The 14,031-nt window shown below is 32.9% G+C and overlaps 1 protein-coding gene across 2 annotated transcripts; it reads left to right on the forward strand.

Moving 5' to 3' along the window:
* The first annotated feature begins 1,891 nt into the window (after nucleotides 1-1,891).
* LOC106665731 (cleavage and polyadenylation specificity factor subunit 5) lies at nucleotides 1,892-10,651 on the forward strand. 2 transcript variants are annotated; one of them, XM_014392396.2, is made up of 5 exons: nucleotides 1,892-2,302; nucleotides 5,749-6,013; nucleotides 6,163-6,328; nucleotides 10,097-10,211; nucleotides 10,281-10,651. In XM_014392396.2, exons 1-5 carry the CDS (start codon nucleotides 2,139-2,141, stop codon nucleotides 10,300-10,302), a joined length of 732 nt encoding a protein of 243 aa, XP_014247882.1. In that variant the 5' UTR covers nucleotides 1,892-2,138; the 3' UTR covers nucleotides 10,303-10,651. The 2 variants fall into 2 exon arrangements, with proteins under 2 accessions (XP_014247882.1, XP_014247883.1); XM_014392397.1 differs by lacking the exons at nucleotides 10,097-10,211; nucleotides 10,281-10,651 and adding an exon at nucleotides 6,545-6,696.
* Nucleotides 10,652-14,031: the final 3,380 nt, after the last annotated feature.

Genomic DNA, 14,031 nt, shown 5'->3' on the forward strand with positions numbered 1-14,031 from the left:
CTCAATGGGGTTTAATTCAGGAATACAGGCTGAGTGACTTAGGATGTAAATATTGACATCTCAAAGGTGCATAACACAGGTAGTGATAGTTGGTCTTACATTATCTCGCATAAAACAAAAATTTCTCGCCAATAAAGGAGCAAATGGCACCATATATTCTTCAAGAATTTCTGTCACGTAGATTTCTGCATAAAGTTGTGTCCTATTAAAAATATTTAACTCTGTTTTTTCCTCCAAAGAAATTCCACTCCACACCATAACTGAACGACCCCCTTCCAGCAATGTTGCATTGGCTGTAGAGTTCTACAGCTGCTCGATAAACTCAAATACGTCCATGTGGTGAACGGAAGAAAACTGGGACTCGTTTGAAAATATAATATTCCTTCATTACTATTTCCGCCCTTTGTCAGTGTCCCTTGCAAACAGATGGTCTCTGGTAAGCGCTGGATCCTGTTGTTGGCCTCATGGGATGTATTCACTTCTGCAAGGCTCCTTACTGTTTCAGCACTAATGGATACATCCCGTACAGTTTGAAGTCTGTGGCATTTCAGAAGCAATGTCTCAGAGTGTGAAATCTGATAAATGATCATCAGCTGGACCCCTGGCTCTTCGACATCCTGTTCCTAGTCTCCGAGTACTCCTTACAATCTCCTGGTACCAATGAATGCCCAACAACCATTGTTTTAGGCAAATCTAAAACTTGCAGTGTAACGCTCATTCCTTCCACCCTCAATGAGTGCAATGGCCAGGCAACTTGCTCGCTGATTATAGACATTTTTGCAACCATTTTGTTTTGTTTCATTAGCAGTGAATAAATATATTTTTAAAGATTATTTGGAGATTGTGAGATGCGGTCTAGTGTACATCTCACGATTTCTAAATAATCATTAGCCAACAGTCACTAAACACTCCATATTTTTAAAAGATTAAAAACCTTCATTGATGATTTACGTTGTGGAGATTTTAAATAAAATTATGAATTAAGCACCTCACTATCAGTGACATAAACAAATACTTTCCTTCCAATTATAATTATTAATGATTATTGGATGTGCATGAGAGCAGTCGGGTGTGACAGGTTTAGAAAAACATTTTCTTTATGGTGCCAATGTTTTTGTGCCAATCCCAGGCCCTGAAAATGATCTCAATAGAGATCGAAACATTGGCACGATAAAAAAATGTTTTTCTAAAACCTACATCACACCAAACCGCATCTCACGATCTCTAAATAATCTTTAATTAATAGTCACTAAACACCACACATATAATTATTCAATCATTTTTAAAGTATTAAAACAAAAAATATGGCCATAATGTAGTCAATTTAAAAAAGAAAAAATATAGTGTGCCACTTTTTTGTGGAGCAGTGTATTTTGTTTTCTGTAGTTGTGATTAAATAATTATGTTTATTTTTCTTTATGTATATTTTGTATTAATTAGTGTAGTATTCATGAATACTTTCATATTTACTATGTACCTCGGTGTACGGCAAGTAAGTAGGCCCATGAGTGTATTTATTAGCGTGCTGTAAGTAGTTATTGGTGAATGAATATATATTGTTGGTATGTGAGTGAAGGGTGCAGATGAGTCCAGGCCATTGCAACCATAAGATAAGCATTGAATAAATGAACTAATTTGAGGGTGAAAATACCGAAGAGGAAAATGCAGAAAGGAAAAATGTGTGCCGGCAAAAAATAAAATATGTTTTCACATAATATTTGTATTCATGATTGTTTCGTTGTTGTTTTATTTTTCAATTATTTTATATTATGATTATATCCACCATAGATTATATCAATCATTTATATAGAATATTTATTTTTATAATATTTTTTGCAAAATTTATTTATTTGTAATTGGGATATTTCTCGTTAAATAAGTAAGTAAATTTACAAAAGCGGCCGCTGCATGTCGGCACGGTTGCGGCTTGCGCTAGTAAGAGGCAAGACCGCGGAAGGCGCTAGGACGCATCGGCTCCATATTCATTGGCAAGTCTCTCTTCCGCGGAAAATCACGCTAGTGTTGGTCGATTACCGTTTTGCTGCGTCCACCCCTGTCTTTCGGCAAGTTTGTTTCATTCGGCAGTTCTCGTTGGCGTGCTAGGAGCATTTCGACCCCGAGGGACAAACGTTCGACTCATGGCTACGGCTGCGACGATAAACAAACAAGAAAACCAGAACGTGACGCCTCCCGGAGGTGGCCATGGTTGGCCGCGGAGGGCTTCCACGAACCAAGCTCCGACGAGTTTCCCGACGAAATACACCGGAGGACAATTGCTAACCATCAACAGGCCGATTAATTTGTAAGTCGCACCTTTTTGGGTTCGTAAATCTCTATTTTCAAATAAATTTCCGATCTGCCGCTCTTTATACTTTGACGTCCATCTGCCTATGTCTATTTTGTCGGCTTCGCGTTCTCGGCAGAATGACTCTCAGCTTTATTTATTTTCAGTTTCAGTTATACAATGACTCAGTCGACCGATTGTTTATACTATAGCTTCGATTGTTATCAAACAACAAAGCTCGTTTTATATTATTAAAAATTGGTATTTTTTATATTATAATGACATAATTAAGACAGTAAACCTCAATAAACATAATTTATATATGTGCATGATCATAACATAATTAGCATTCTAACCACAACAATTTTTTTAAACAAAACAGAAAATATTTTCTTTCATTTTATAAGTTGGAACAATAATGACTCGGTAAAAAATCAACAAAGTAAATTTTCAACTAACATAGCAGTGTTGGTGGGCCGGGTCGGCAGAGATCTTGCATTTGGAGAGCACTGTCGATCAGAAGAGGGGTCATTTTCTCCCAATTAAGTTTGGGCCATGCAAGGTTGACACATGGACACTTACTTTTGATCGTAAACACATATGTCTCTTACAAGCAGAGAAAGTTTGCCCGATTTATCTCATTTAATTGAAGGGTGCAACTCCACGCTGATATGAGAATTGTGCTTGAGCTGAACAGCGAATATCCAGGGGAAAAGCAAATGTATTTATTAGAGTGAATGTTTAGGGTGAGAGGGCCGATGGCAGAATATTGAGTACCCATCAGGTTATACAACAGGTGTAAAGGGTGACGGTAGAATATCGAGTACTCCACCACCAATTGAATGAATGATATGTAAATAGGAAAGAATTTATTTAAGAATGAATGAGAGTGTGAATGGATTTGGATCTAGGAACTGCATGCGTTGGGTGCTGAATTGGCCTGGAGCCCAATTTCGGTAGCAGGATGCGGGATGCCAACAGCTGAGGTGGGTGGTTATCGAATTTGTAAATTACAATGCAGATTTGAGTTTATATAAATTCCAAATCCAATTATTATCCTACCAAAAAGTCTGCTTAAGTTTTTAAATACATAATTAAATTCTAAATTTTATCAGCTTCTATTAAATACTCAATTATACACAATTTTTTTCGAATTGAAAAATTTGTGTCACAGGCGGGATTCGAACCCACGACTTTCGGCTCAATACGCCGCTGCTCTACCACTTGAGCTACCGTGACTTCGATCGCCCATGCCACAAACTTCTCATTTCGAGTACCCAATTTTATTCTAATTATAAGCAAATCGCAGCTTCATATAGAAACACTTCTTATAAACGATTATACTAGATTAACGGGACTGTGTACGATTCATAAGTGTGATTCTAGATTAATTCTAAATTTTATTCAGAATGCAAATGAGACTGAATAAACATTTTAAATTCCGTAAAAATTAAACATTGAAAAATCCTTTATTCTTGTTTTGGATTAAGGATTAAGTGTGTTTCCCTCTAATTGATATTCCCAATTTAAAATATAACATAAACAAATATTTATCGATAAAAACAATGAGACAAATTAAAGGCAGAATTTTCTTTTATCGAGAAAATGAAAAAAATACTAAATTTTTTATCAGCTTCTGTTAAATATATAAATACTCAATTAATTATACACAATTTTTCATTTCGGAAAAAATTGTGTATAATTAATTTAATATTTATAAATTTAATAGAAGCTGATAAAAAATTTAGTATTAATCTAGAATCACACCAGAAACTGTGTGAATCGTACACAGTCCCGCAAATCTAGTATAATCGTTAATAAAAAGTGTTTCTATATGAAGCCGCGATTTGCTTATAATTAGAATAAAATCAGGTAGTCGAAATGAGAAGTTTGTGGCATGGGCGATCGAAGTCACGGTAGCTCAAGTGGTAGAGCAGCGGCGTATTGAGCCGAAAGTCGTGGGTTCGAATCCCGCCTGTGACACAAATTTTTCAATTCGAAAAAAATTGTGTATAATTAATTGACTATTTACATAATTAAATATTCAAACATAAACAACTTAAGTTTAAAGGTAAAGTAGAGGGAAAATGCCTTTAGTTCTAGCAATGAAAAACCAAAGGAGTTTTTCTAATGTATAATAATAAGATTCAATTAATTAAGGTTTTTAGTTGAGATAAAAAAGTCAGTCACAAGAGGGATTCGAACCCACGACCTTCGGCTTGATACGCCGCTACTCTACCACGTGACTTCGATCCACTCGGGCACTAACTTCCCATCTCAACCCCACCTTTTGAATTTTCCCTCCTTTTTGCCAACTAAAAACCTTACTTAAATGAATTCTATTAATTGGTCAAGCAGGCCATGAAAATTAATGAATATAATAATAAGCTTCAACTGTTGAAAAATATCCTTTATAAATAAATGTTTGGTTCCTAGTAAAATATGATGAAATGGCATAAAGGGAATATTACATAAAGGATTAATTGGATTATATTTTATTGGTCTGTATTTATTTAATATGGAAGAGAACTTACATATACAATGTTTTCACTCTGTATAAACTTTTGCTGGCTTATTGGGGGCCAAAACTTACTCATGAAATATTATTTTATCTTTCTTTTTTTTATTTATAATTTATTGTCTCATCATGAAAAACCAAAATTTTATTTATTAGAATTTTAATAAAATAATTAGTTTTTCTGTTTCACTAATTTCTTTGTGGGCAGTAATAAATGCCAGCATAAATGAACTAACACTTTTTATTATTTAAAAAAATTAATTTTGTCAGTATTTTATAGGGGGATTTTGAATTATTTAATTGTAATTGGAGATGTAATAATTGTAAGGCAAAATTATATTTGATTGCATCTTAAAAAGAATATAATTTTCCTTGTTACGAAGCAAAACTTTAAGAAAATGTACCAACTGTCTATACTCAAAAAATGGACTCTTTTGGGAGTGTGATCAATGGTGCAATCATCTCCATTATAGGTTCAATATTCTGATATTTGTTTTTACATTTTTAGACAGTATATTAGCACACATTTTAATTTTTATTTTAGTATATATGTGGGGGAGTAACTGAATGTACGCATTACTTGTAACACGCTTTTTTAACAAGGTATTGCTATACAATATACGTCGTTCTTCTCTGTTTGCACTTGCATATCTTCCTCAACTCTTACCCAAAAAACCTTTAAAACAACCAGACCCGGAGGGCAATTGATCTGAGATGCTCTCTTCCCACATATATTAATATAAATGTATTATTACTGCTTTGAGGATTTATTTTTTTGCTCACCAGACATCTCTGCTGCTATGTTTAAATGTAACTCTTAAATTTTTTATCTTAGACGATTTTAAACAGCACCATGAATTTACCAATTTATTGATAATCATGTAATTTGCGTATCAATGAATTTGACTTGATTGGTTTAGATTCAAACAATTGCTTGTCATTTCAGGTACCCTCTAACAAACTACACGTTTGGCACGAAAGAGCCTCTTTTTGAAAAAGATCCTTCAGTTCCAGCCAGATTCCAGCGGATGAGAGAAGAGTTTGAAAAGATTGGAATGAGGAGAAGTGTAGAAGGAGTTCTTTTGGTGCACGAACATGGATTGCCTCATGTTTTATTATTACAGTTAGGAACAACATTTTTCAAGTTACCAGGTGGTGAACTTAATGCTGGGGAAGATGAAGTTGACGGTCTTAAAAGACTTCTCACAGAAGTGAGTTTTGATTTAAGTTAACCATTAATATATTGAAATTAAATAATGTAATACTTAATCAAAATTGTCTGTATTATAATTTAATAATCATAATGAAGTAAAAGGTTGTGCAAACTACTTATAGAAAATGTTTTATCTTGATTTTGTAGACACTAGGGCGTCAAGATGGTGTAAAACAAGATTGGATTGTCGAAGACACTATCGGCAACTGGTGGCGACCGAATTTTGAGCCACCACAGTATCCCTACATTCCACCACATATTACAAAGCCAAAAGAGCATAAAAGGCTATTTCTCGTCCAACTGGCTGAAAAAGGTAACACAAGTCATTTCATTTGTAAATCATCAAAATTTACACCATTTCTTAATTCGGTATGTTGTTATTTTCACCATTTTCTCACATCCAAAATATTTTAAATTGATATAAATAGTGAATTTCTTAAAAAGAGGTAATAAAAGAAGGAAGAGCAATATCAAAGTTTACAAGGGAACATATGGATAAACTGTAATTGAATTTATGTTTATTTCACAGTTAAGCAAGACATTGAGAAGTTCAACCAACCTGGCCAAAAAATCTACAGTCCATTATATTTCAAAAGAAGGGTGTTTATTCAATTCGATAACGGTTGAATTACCAAGCTACTTCCTGTGGTCCCAATAATAAATAAATAATGATCAATTTTCGAGATCAAAGTTCTTTTTTTAACTATTTGCAAATTAAGAGAAAATTGGGGAATGTATGTTTTAGAGAAAAAGAATTCTTTTAAAGAACTTCGTTTTGTCTTCTTTTTTTAACCTGTTAATTAATCCTGCTTGCCCTTTATGCCACATTTATGAATTTATTTTTAAAAAATGTTTATTTTTTAAACGTTCATGCTATTAGGCTTATCTCACACTGAGCAGAAGTTGTTAAATTCCTGCATATTTTATAGCAAAGCAACTTCTAATGGTGAAAGCTTCTGTTGTTGCAAAAAAAATCCTTCATAAATAAATGTTTGGTTCCTAGTGAAATATGATCAAATGGCATAAAGGGAACATTAAATAAAGGATTAATTGGATTATATTTTAATGTTCTATATTTATTTAATATGGGAACTTAAATACGGGTTCTGGTTGAGATATTGATGTGTTCTTGAAGTAACTATTTTAAATAATGGCACCCTTTTTACATGTAAAATGTTTTCACTCTGTATAAACTTTCATTGATTGCTTATTTGGGGCCGAAAACTTGCTCGTGAAATATTATTTTTTCTTTCCTTTTTTTTATAATTTATTGTCTCATCATGTAAAACCAAAGTTTTATTATTTATTTATTTATTTTTTAATTAGAATTTTAATGAAATAATTAGTTTTTCTGTTTCACTAATTTCTTTGTAGGCAGTAATAACTGCCAACATAAATAAACAATCACGTTTTATTATTTAAAAAAAAATTGTCTATTTTAAAGGGGAATTTTGAATTATTTAATTGTAATCGGAGATGTAATAATTGTAAGGCAAAATTATATTTTACTGCACCTTAATAAGAATATAATTTTCCTTACTATGTAGCAAAACATTAAGAAAATGTACCAACTGTCCATTCTCAAAAAATGGACTCTTCTGGGAGTGTGAGATGTTCAAATATATACAAACAAATTATATTAATGATAATACAATAAGGCATGTATTATGAAGTAAAATTTATTAATTAGAAAGGTTGCTTTGTTTATATTATATTTTTTATTAATCGTATGTATTTAGTTAGACATTTCTTGTGCATGTTTACTTATTAACTTTTTACTATTAAGCCAAATGCTTTATATTATATAGGTAATAATATTTTTTGAAGTCTAGAAACATTCTTTTGATTTTATTTGATCTCAATTATAATAATGGAGTCTAATATGATGTAGGTATGAAAAAAAAGACAACAGTTGTTTGCTAATTGTACTTAATTGTTTGTGGAACATGTTCCTTCTTCATTTGTAATCTTACAAAAAATGTTACATACATTTTCATTTTTATACTGACTACTTGTTAAAATTTGTATGAAACATGTACACCGTTGCATAATCTGGAATAGCAGTGAAAATCACTAGTTTTTCTTTTTTTCTTTAGCGCTATACATGACATTTATCAATCCTTTCCACACACATTTCTTCCTTCTTCACCTTGAAAAAAGTCTTGCATTTTAATTAATATAATAAAAGATAATATTTTATAGAGGAATTTAAATTTTAATAACTTCATCTAAAATAAATCAGATATTGGGTTGTTAGAAAAGTTTGTATAGAATTGGTATGGTAAAAAATAACATTCCGTTTATCTACATGAATCAAATGTACAGAGTAGATAAAAATCAGAACAATAAGCAGATAGTTCAATTATTATTTTACTATATGTAAATGCAATACATGCTTTGGTCATTATCTTATAAATGTTGTTAAATAAAAAAGCATTTTAAAAAATAAATGAAATATTAGTTGTACATCAATTGCGTGTTAATTTTTAAAATATTTTAATTTCATTATGCAAAATTACTGGCATATTTTTTTTCTTCATTAGCTGTTAATAAATAAAACTTTATTTCTTGTTGATCATACCTTAGTTGGGGGGATCAGAATACCAAGAGGATGGGCGCCCTGTATATCTGGACACTTCCGTTGTGCATATATTCACTAAATTCAAATATAGATTAAAATTAACGTTTAATCAGGTTTGAATGTTGCACTGGATTTGCTTATTACTTATTTTCTTAGAAATATATTCAATAGCGGAGATAATGCACTTGTTTTTACAATAAGAAGGAAAAAACGGAAAAATTGTCACGTAACCCAATACTACACATTTGTTGTCATTTTTAAACGTTTTGTTTATTGAATTCATTAATTTCTACGTAATTTTGTATTTAATCCACAAAATTACAATCCAAACAAGAGTTGAAGTGGTTAAACCTCTAACATTCCTGTCCTTTTCAGGCATTGAAATGTTTTGAGTATATCATCACCTTGATTGTAACATTTAATGGAGTTATATCGATTTGATGCCAACCTATTTTATATTCAGTTTCAAGAATTATTGCAATTTTTTTCATTTTTTTAGAACTGATTGACCAAGTTTTCTATATAAGAGACTGTAACATTAATCAGTACTTATAAAATTTTATATAAATCTCAATATGTACAACCATTTCTTGTTTTCAAGTTTTATACACATTATGTTAAATGAATGGTGTAGTAACTTGATTACATTGTAAATATTGTTCATTGGGAATTGTTTTAAATCATTTCACTGTTGATTTCTTTAGCGCCTATAGTTTCCCCACAAATAATTTTGATTAAACAATATCTTTAAATAAAAAAATAAAAACAGCTGTTTGGGTTCTAGATTAAACAAATATAATTTTGTTTGCAATGACCACGTTCACTGAATTCATTTTCATGGGAATATTTTTTAATTTTTAGAGACATTTGATTTAATACCTTATATGTAAATAGACACTTTTTTCTATAACATTACATTTTATATTATAAAAATTAAAAAAGGATGTTAATATCCTTGAGAACTGAATACATTTTGTCATACATAATTGGATCTGATTTTTTTTGTGTGTGAATTATTTATTCTAGACTTTATTTGCTCATTTTTATTGTTTATTTTTTCTTAATTTGTTTTATTGGTCTTTTAATTATTTATAACAACATTCAATTCTTATGGCTACGTTTTGAGCAAGTTTATGTAAAAACATTTCTGAAACAAAGTCAATTTTAAGTTTGTTCATCCAGACATTTGTTTGAAGTATTATTTATCTAAAATAAAAATTCAGCATTTAAATGACCTCATGATTTTTTGGAATGTTAATCAGTAAATTGTACTAATAGAACCATTATTGTATTAACATAAGAGTTTGCTGTCACATTGCCAATTCTGAACTGCACAAGCAGAAAAAATTCAATTTTATTTTTAAAATACATAATTGAATGTTGAATTGTTGTAGTAAATAGTTTGTAACAATGTTTCTGATATAGAACTAAATGTTGTTTAGGCATTAAATTGTTATTTGGACGGGGATAATATTGTTTTTGTTTTTGCATATTTTTTAGCTCAATTTGCCGTCCCTAAAAACTACAAACTTGTTGCCGCTCCGTTGTTTGAACTCTATGATAATTCGCAAGGTTATGGACCAATAATCTCATCTTTACCACAGGCACTGTGCAGGTAATTAAAACAAAGAAGTTTATTTTTAAAAAGTTGGGCTTAATTATCAATTGTTTTTTTCCCCCCCAGATTCAGCTTCATTTATGTATAAATGAACAACAGTGAGATATGTCTGTGATGAAGGATAAAGAAATTGTACAAACCGTAATTTACAATAAAGTGTGTACAGCCTAATGGCCTGAATAAGGTTTTTACAAGTAGTGTGTAGTTCGTTATTTTATGATTTATTGAGTACCTCTAAATAAATAATTATTCTTTAGAAAAATAATCTTTCATTTTTCAAATGATGTAATAATATTAATAATAAAAATAAATGTATGTACTTATTTTTACAAGTAGCAGTTTCCATACACATTCCTTAGTACAAACACTATTTGGTGTACTATTCTATGCCTACAAATTAAAAGAAAAAACTTTTAATTCTCTTCAACTGTTTAAATTTTTTAAAATTTATTGATAAATAAATTCTTATTGTAAATAAATATATTCTGAATTTTGTGATTTCTTTATTTTATTTTCACACCTTAGTTTCTCAGAGTTATGCGGCTGGGTGACTAGGACTATCGTTGAGCTGTTGAGCCAAATGCTCGGGGGGGGGGGGTCTTGGTAACCGACCAATGGAGTTAGGCTGTAGGGGCTTTCGACAGCTAGGTCATTTCAGCCCAGAACTCGAGCAAACTATAATCTAAGAATTAAGTAATAAGCTAACATAAGTTATGATGAATGGGGTGCTTTCATAAATATTACTACATCGACCCTAACTCTTAAGTGCATACTCTACTGGAAGGCAGCTGGAACCATAAGGGAAATAATATAGGTCACTCGAAAATTCTACATTTATTGAGTAAGGTCAATAACCAACTACTAAGCGTAAGCAATAAAAAGTAAAAACACCTTTAGGGAAAAAGCACTTTCAGGTAGTTACTCCCTGTGATTACAACTGTAGTGCGGATGATGTCCATCGTAGCCTAGACTGCTTCACTGATGGCTCACTCATTAAGGACAAGGGAAGTGGTGCTGGAATACATATACCTAAATTAGGGATCAGCATCTCCTCCCCTCTTGGTAATAACACCTCAGTCTTTCAGGCGGAGGTCTGGGCCATCAATGTTTGCTGCAGAACACTCGTGGAGAACAAGATTAAGGGAAAAGATATTAGAATTTTTTCCAACAGTCATGTCAGTCTTAAGTCACTACAAAAAGAGTTATCAACATCTAGGCTGGTAGAGGAAACCGTTGAACTTATTAATAGGATTACTACCAGGTACGAGAATAGGGTAACCCTCATACGGATACCAGCTCATAAGGGGCACTATGGCAATGAAGAGGTGGACAGCCTGGCCAAAGAAGGCTCAAATACCGTGTTTGTCGGGCCACAACCGGTATTACCCCACTCTATAAGCACAGCGAAAGAGAGTATTAATTGCTGGGGCATGAAACAATTCCTGAAAGAATAGAATCTGCCTCCCGGACATAGGCAATTGAAGGAGTTTCTGAAGGAAATCAAACCAAAAGAAACGAAATGGCTACTCTCTAACTCAAGGAGGGGAATAAGGAGGCTGATAGGTATCCTAACGGGCCATTGCCCCTTGAGAAGACACCTCTTCATAATGGGTATCCTACCAGACCCCTTTTGCCGCTTCTGTGAAATAAAAGAAGAAACGGCCCGACACTACCTCGCAGAATGTGATAGGTATGCCAGGGATAGATTTGAAACTTTTGAAGGAGAAGACATTGACAAATCACTCCCCAAGATAAAATGGTCCAAAATCTTGGGGTTTGTAAAGAGGTTTATGAGCCGACCAAGTCCCAGACCTTTTAGGGATGGGGTTCGGGCCTACCTAGGCTTTTAACCCCTCCTTTCTCGGTCGCCCGCCCTGCATAATATGTATATACTCTACTGGAGGGGCAATGGTGACTATTTCACCATCCACCATCGCGTCTTGGACCGCCTGTAAAAACTAGACGAAAACTGGTATATCCACTACTAAGTGCAATGAACTTAATCTTGTAGAGGGTGGGGTACACGACAGGCAACTTTGTCAGATTGTGGGTGATTACTTCTGGGAGGGTGTTGGACGTTGGTTGACTGGCCAACCGAAGCACCATCCACAGTGACAGTCCAGGCCTCACTGAAATGAATCCTGAGGAGACATATCCGCAAACAAAGCATGCCATACATGACCCTGTCAGGCACTCGATCGTACTAGTGAGAGGATGTGGCAGCAGATAATCTGAAGTTTGGGTGTCCGGGGTTGCCCCAGTTCACTGCACAGACTGGCCTGTGAATGGATGCTAATAACACTTTCATTCACAAGAAATTATGAAAGTTTGGAATTGCAATGAATAGATGAAATGTGATAACAGCACTTTCATTCATGCCAGCTACTTAAATAAAACAATTTAATTATTCATTTTTCACAGCCTGGCTGTACAAATTAGACCTAAGGAAAGTAATATTAGTTCTGTATGATCTATTCAGTAAAAATGTTTTAAGTTACTTGTGAAATTAATTATCTCAGGAAATTTCTCAACCAGGTATTGCTAAGGGATCACAAATAACACAGAGGTCTGCATGTTGACCTTTCAAGTAAAGGTAAGTTGTTCCAAAATTGACCTGTTTAAGAAGTGCAATTATGAATCGTATTCTGCAACAATCCACCAAAACCTATTAAATATTTAAATATATATAAGCGCAAACTTTATATATATATATATTATCTAACAATATTTTGTCTGTTTTAAAAGATTAAAGGTAAATAAGAGACATAAAATCTCCCGCTTAGGTTTACAATTAGATTTTGTATGAATAGTCACTTTTTTCTTCTTTTTTTGTTTTGTTTTTTTCTGTAAAGCTTCTCACATTCTGGTGGTTTGATTGTTTTGTTTCAAATTTGTTTGAGTGTTGGTTTTAGATGATTGAGATTTCAACTAGAACATTGTTGGCAGATGGTAAAGCAATTTGGCAAGGGTGCTTAACACTCCCAGCACAACTGTCCGAAGGGTCTTCCATTGCTACCAGATACTGTAGGTTATTCAAGAAAGCATGGATCGTCAAATCGCGTCACATCGCTGAGATAATGTTTCGAATCTACTCTATAATCAACATTCTACCGCTGTTGACTTCGAACAACTTCAACAAGGTAGAAATGTTTCTCACTGTAGGCCAAAGACTTTCTTAAGCTGGATTATGTGTGGTCTGCAGCTAGTCCAGAACTTCTGACAATGCGGTTTGCAAGAAATCACATCAATTGGTATGAGCAAGATTGGACTAAAATCTTTTTTAGGATTTGTCAGTTTCATTTGCCTTATGACGGATGAGAGGGTTTGGAGAAAAACAGGAGAGCCATATATATCCCTAAAACATTTCCATAGATGGTCGCACAAACTTGATCATCAAGCACAATATATTGAAGATTTTTTATCATAAGTTGTTCCTTATATGCCACTAATTGGCGACGGTTTTATTTTGATGCATGAAAATGCAAGCCACCACACAGTTAGGATCATTGCAAGAATTAAGAAAGGCACTGTTGGAGTATTAGCAGCACTACATTGAAAACCTCATAAATTGATGCCATGCCGAATTCAAGCATAGGAAATACTGTTTTGTTCTGTTTCCATAGCAACATTTTTAGCTATATTTTTCTTTAAAAATATTCAGTAAATAAAAATTGTTACGGTTTATGTACTTTAAAAATCAAGGTTGACCACGTTTTTGTCTTAGTGTATTTGTATTTATGCTGTGGCTGTCATCACAGCCATTTAGACATAATTTGCAACATACACAATCCTTAGACAATCACAAAATAATTGAACA

Source organism: Cimex lectularius, unplaced genomic scaffold (genome assembly GCF_000648675.2).
Source record: "Cimex lectularius strain Harlan isolate CLEC.00 unplaced genomic scaffold, Clec_2.1 scaffold129, whole genome shotgun sequence".
Taxonomy (NCBI): Eukaryota; Metazoa; Arthropoda; class Insecta; order Hemiptera; family Cimicidae; genus Cimex; species Cimex lectularius.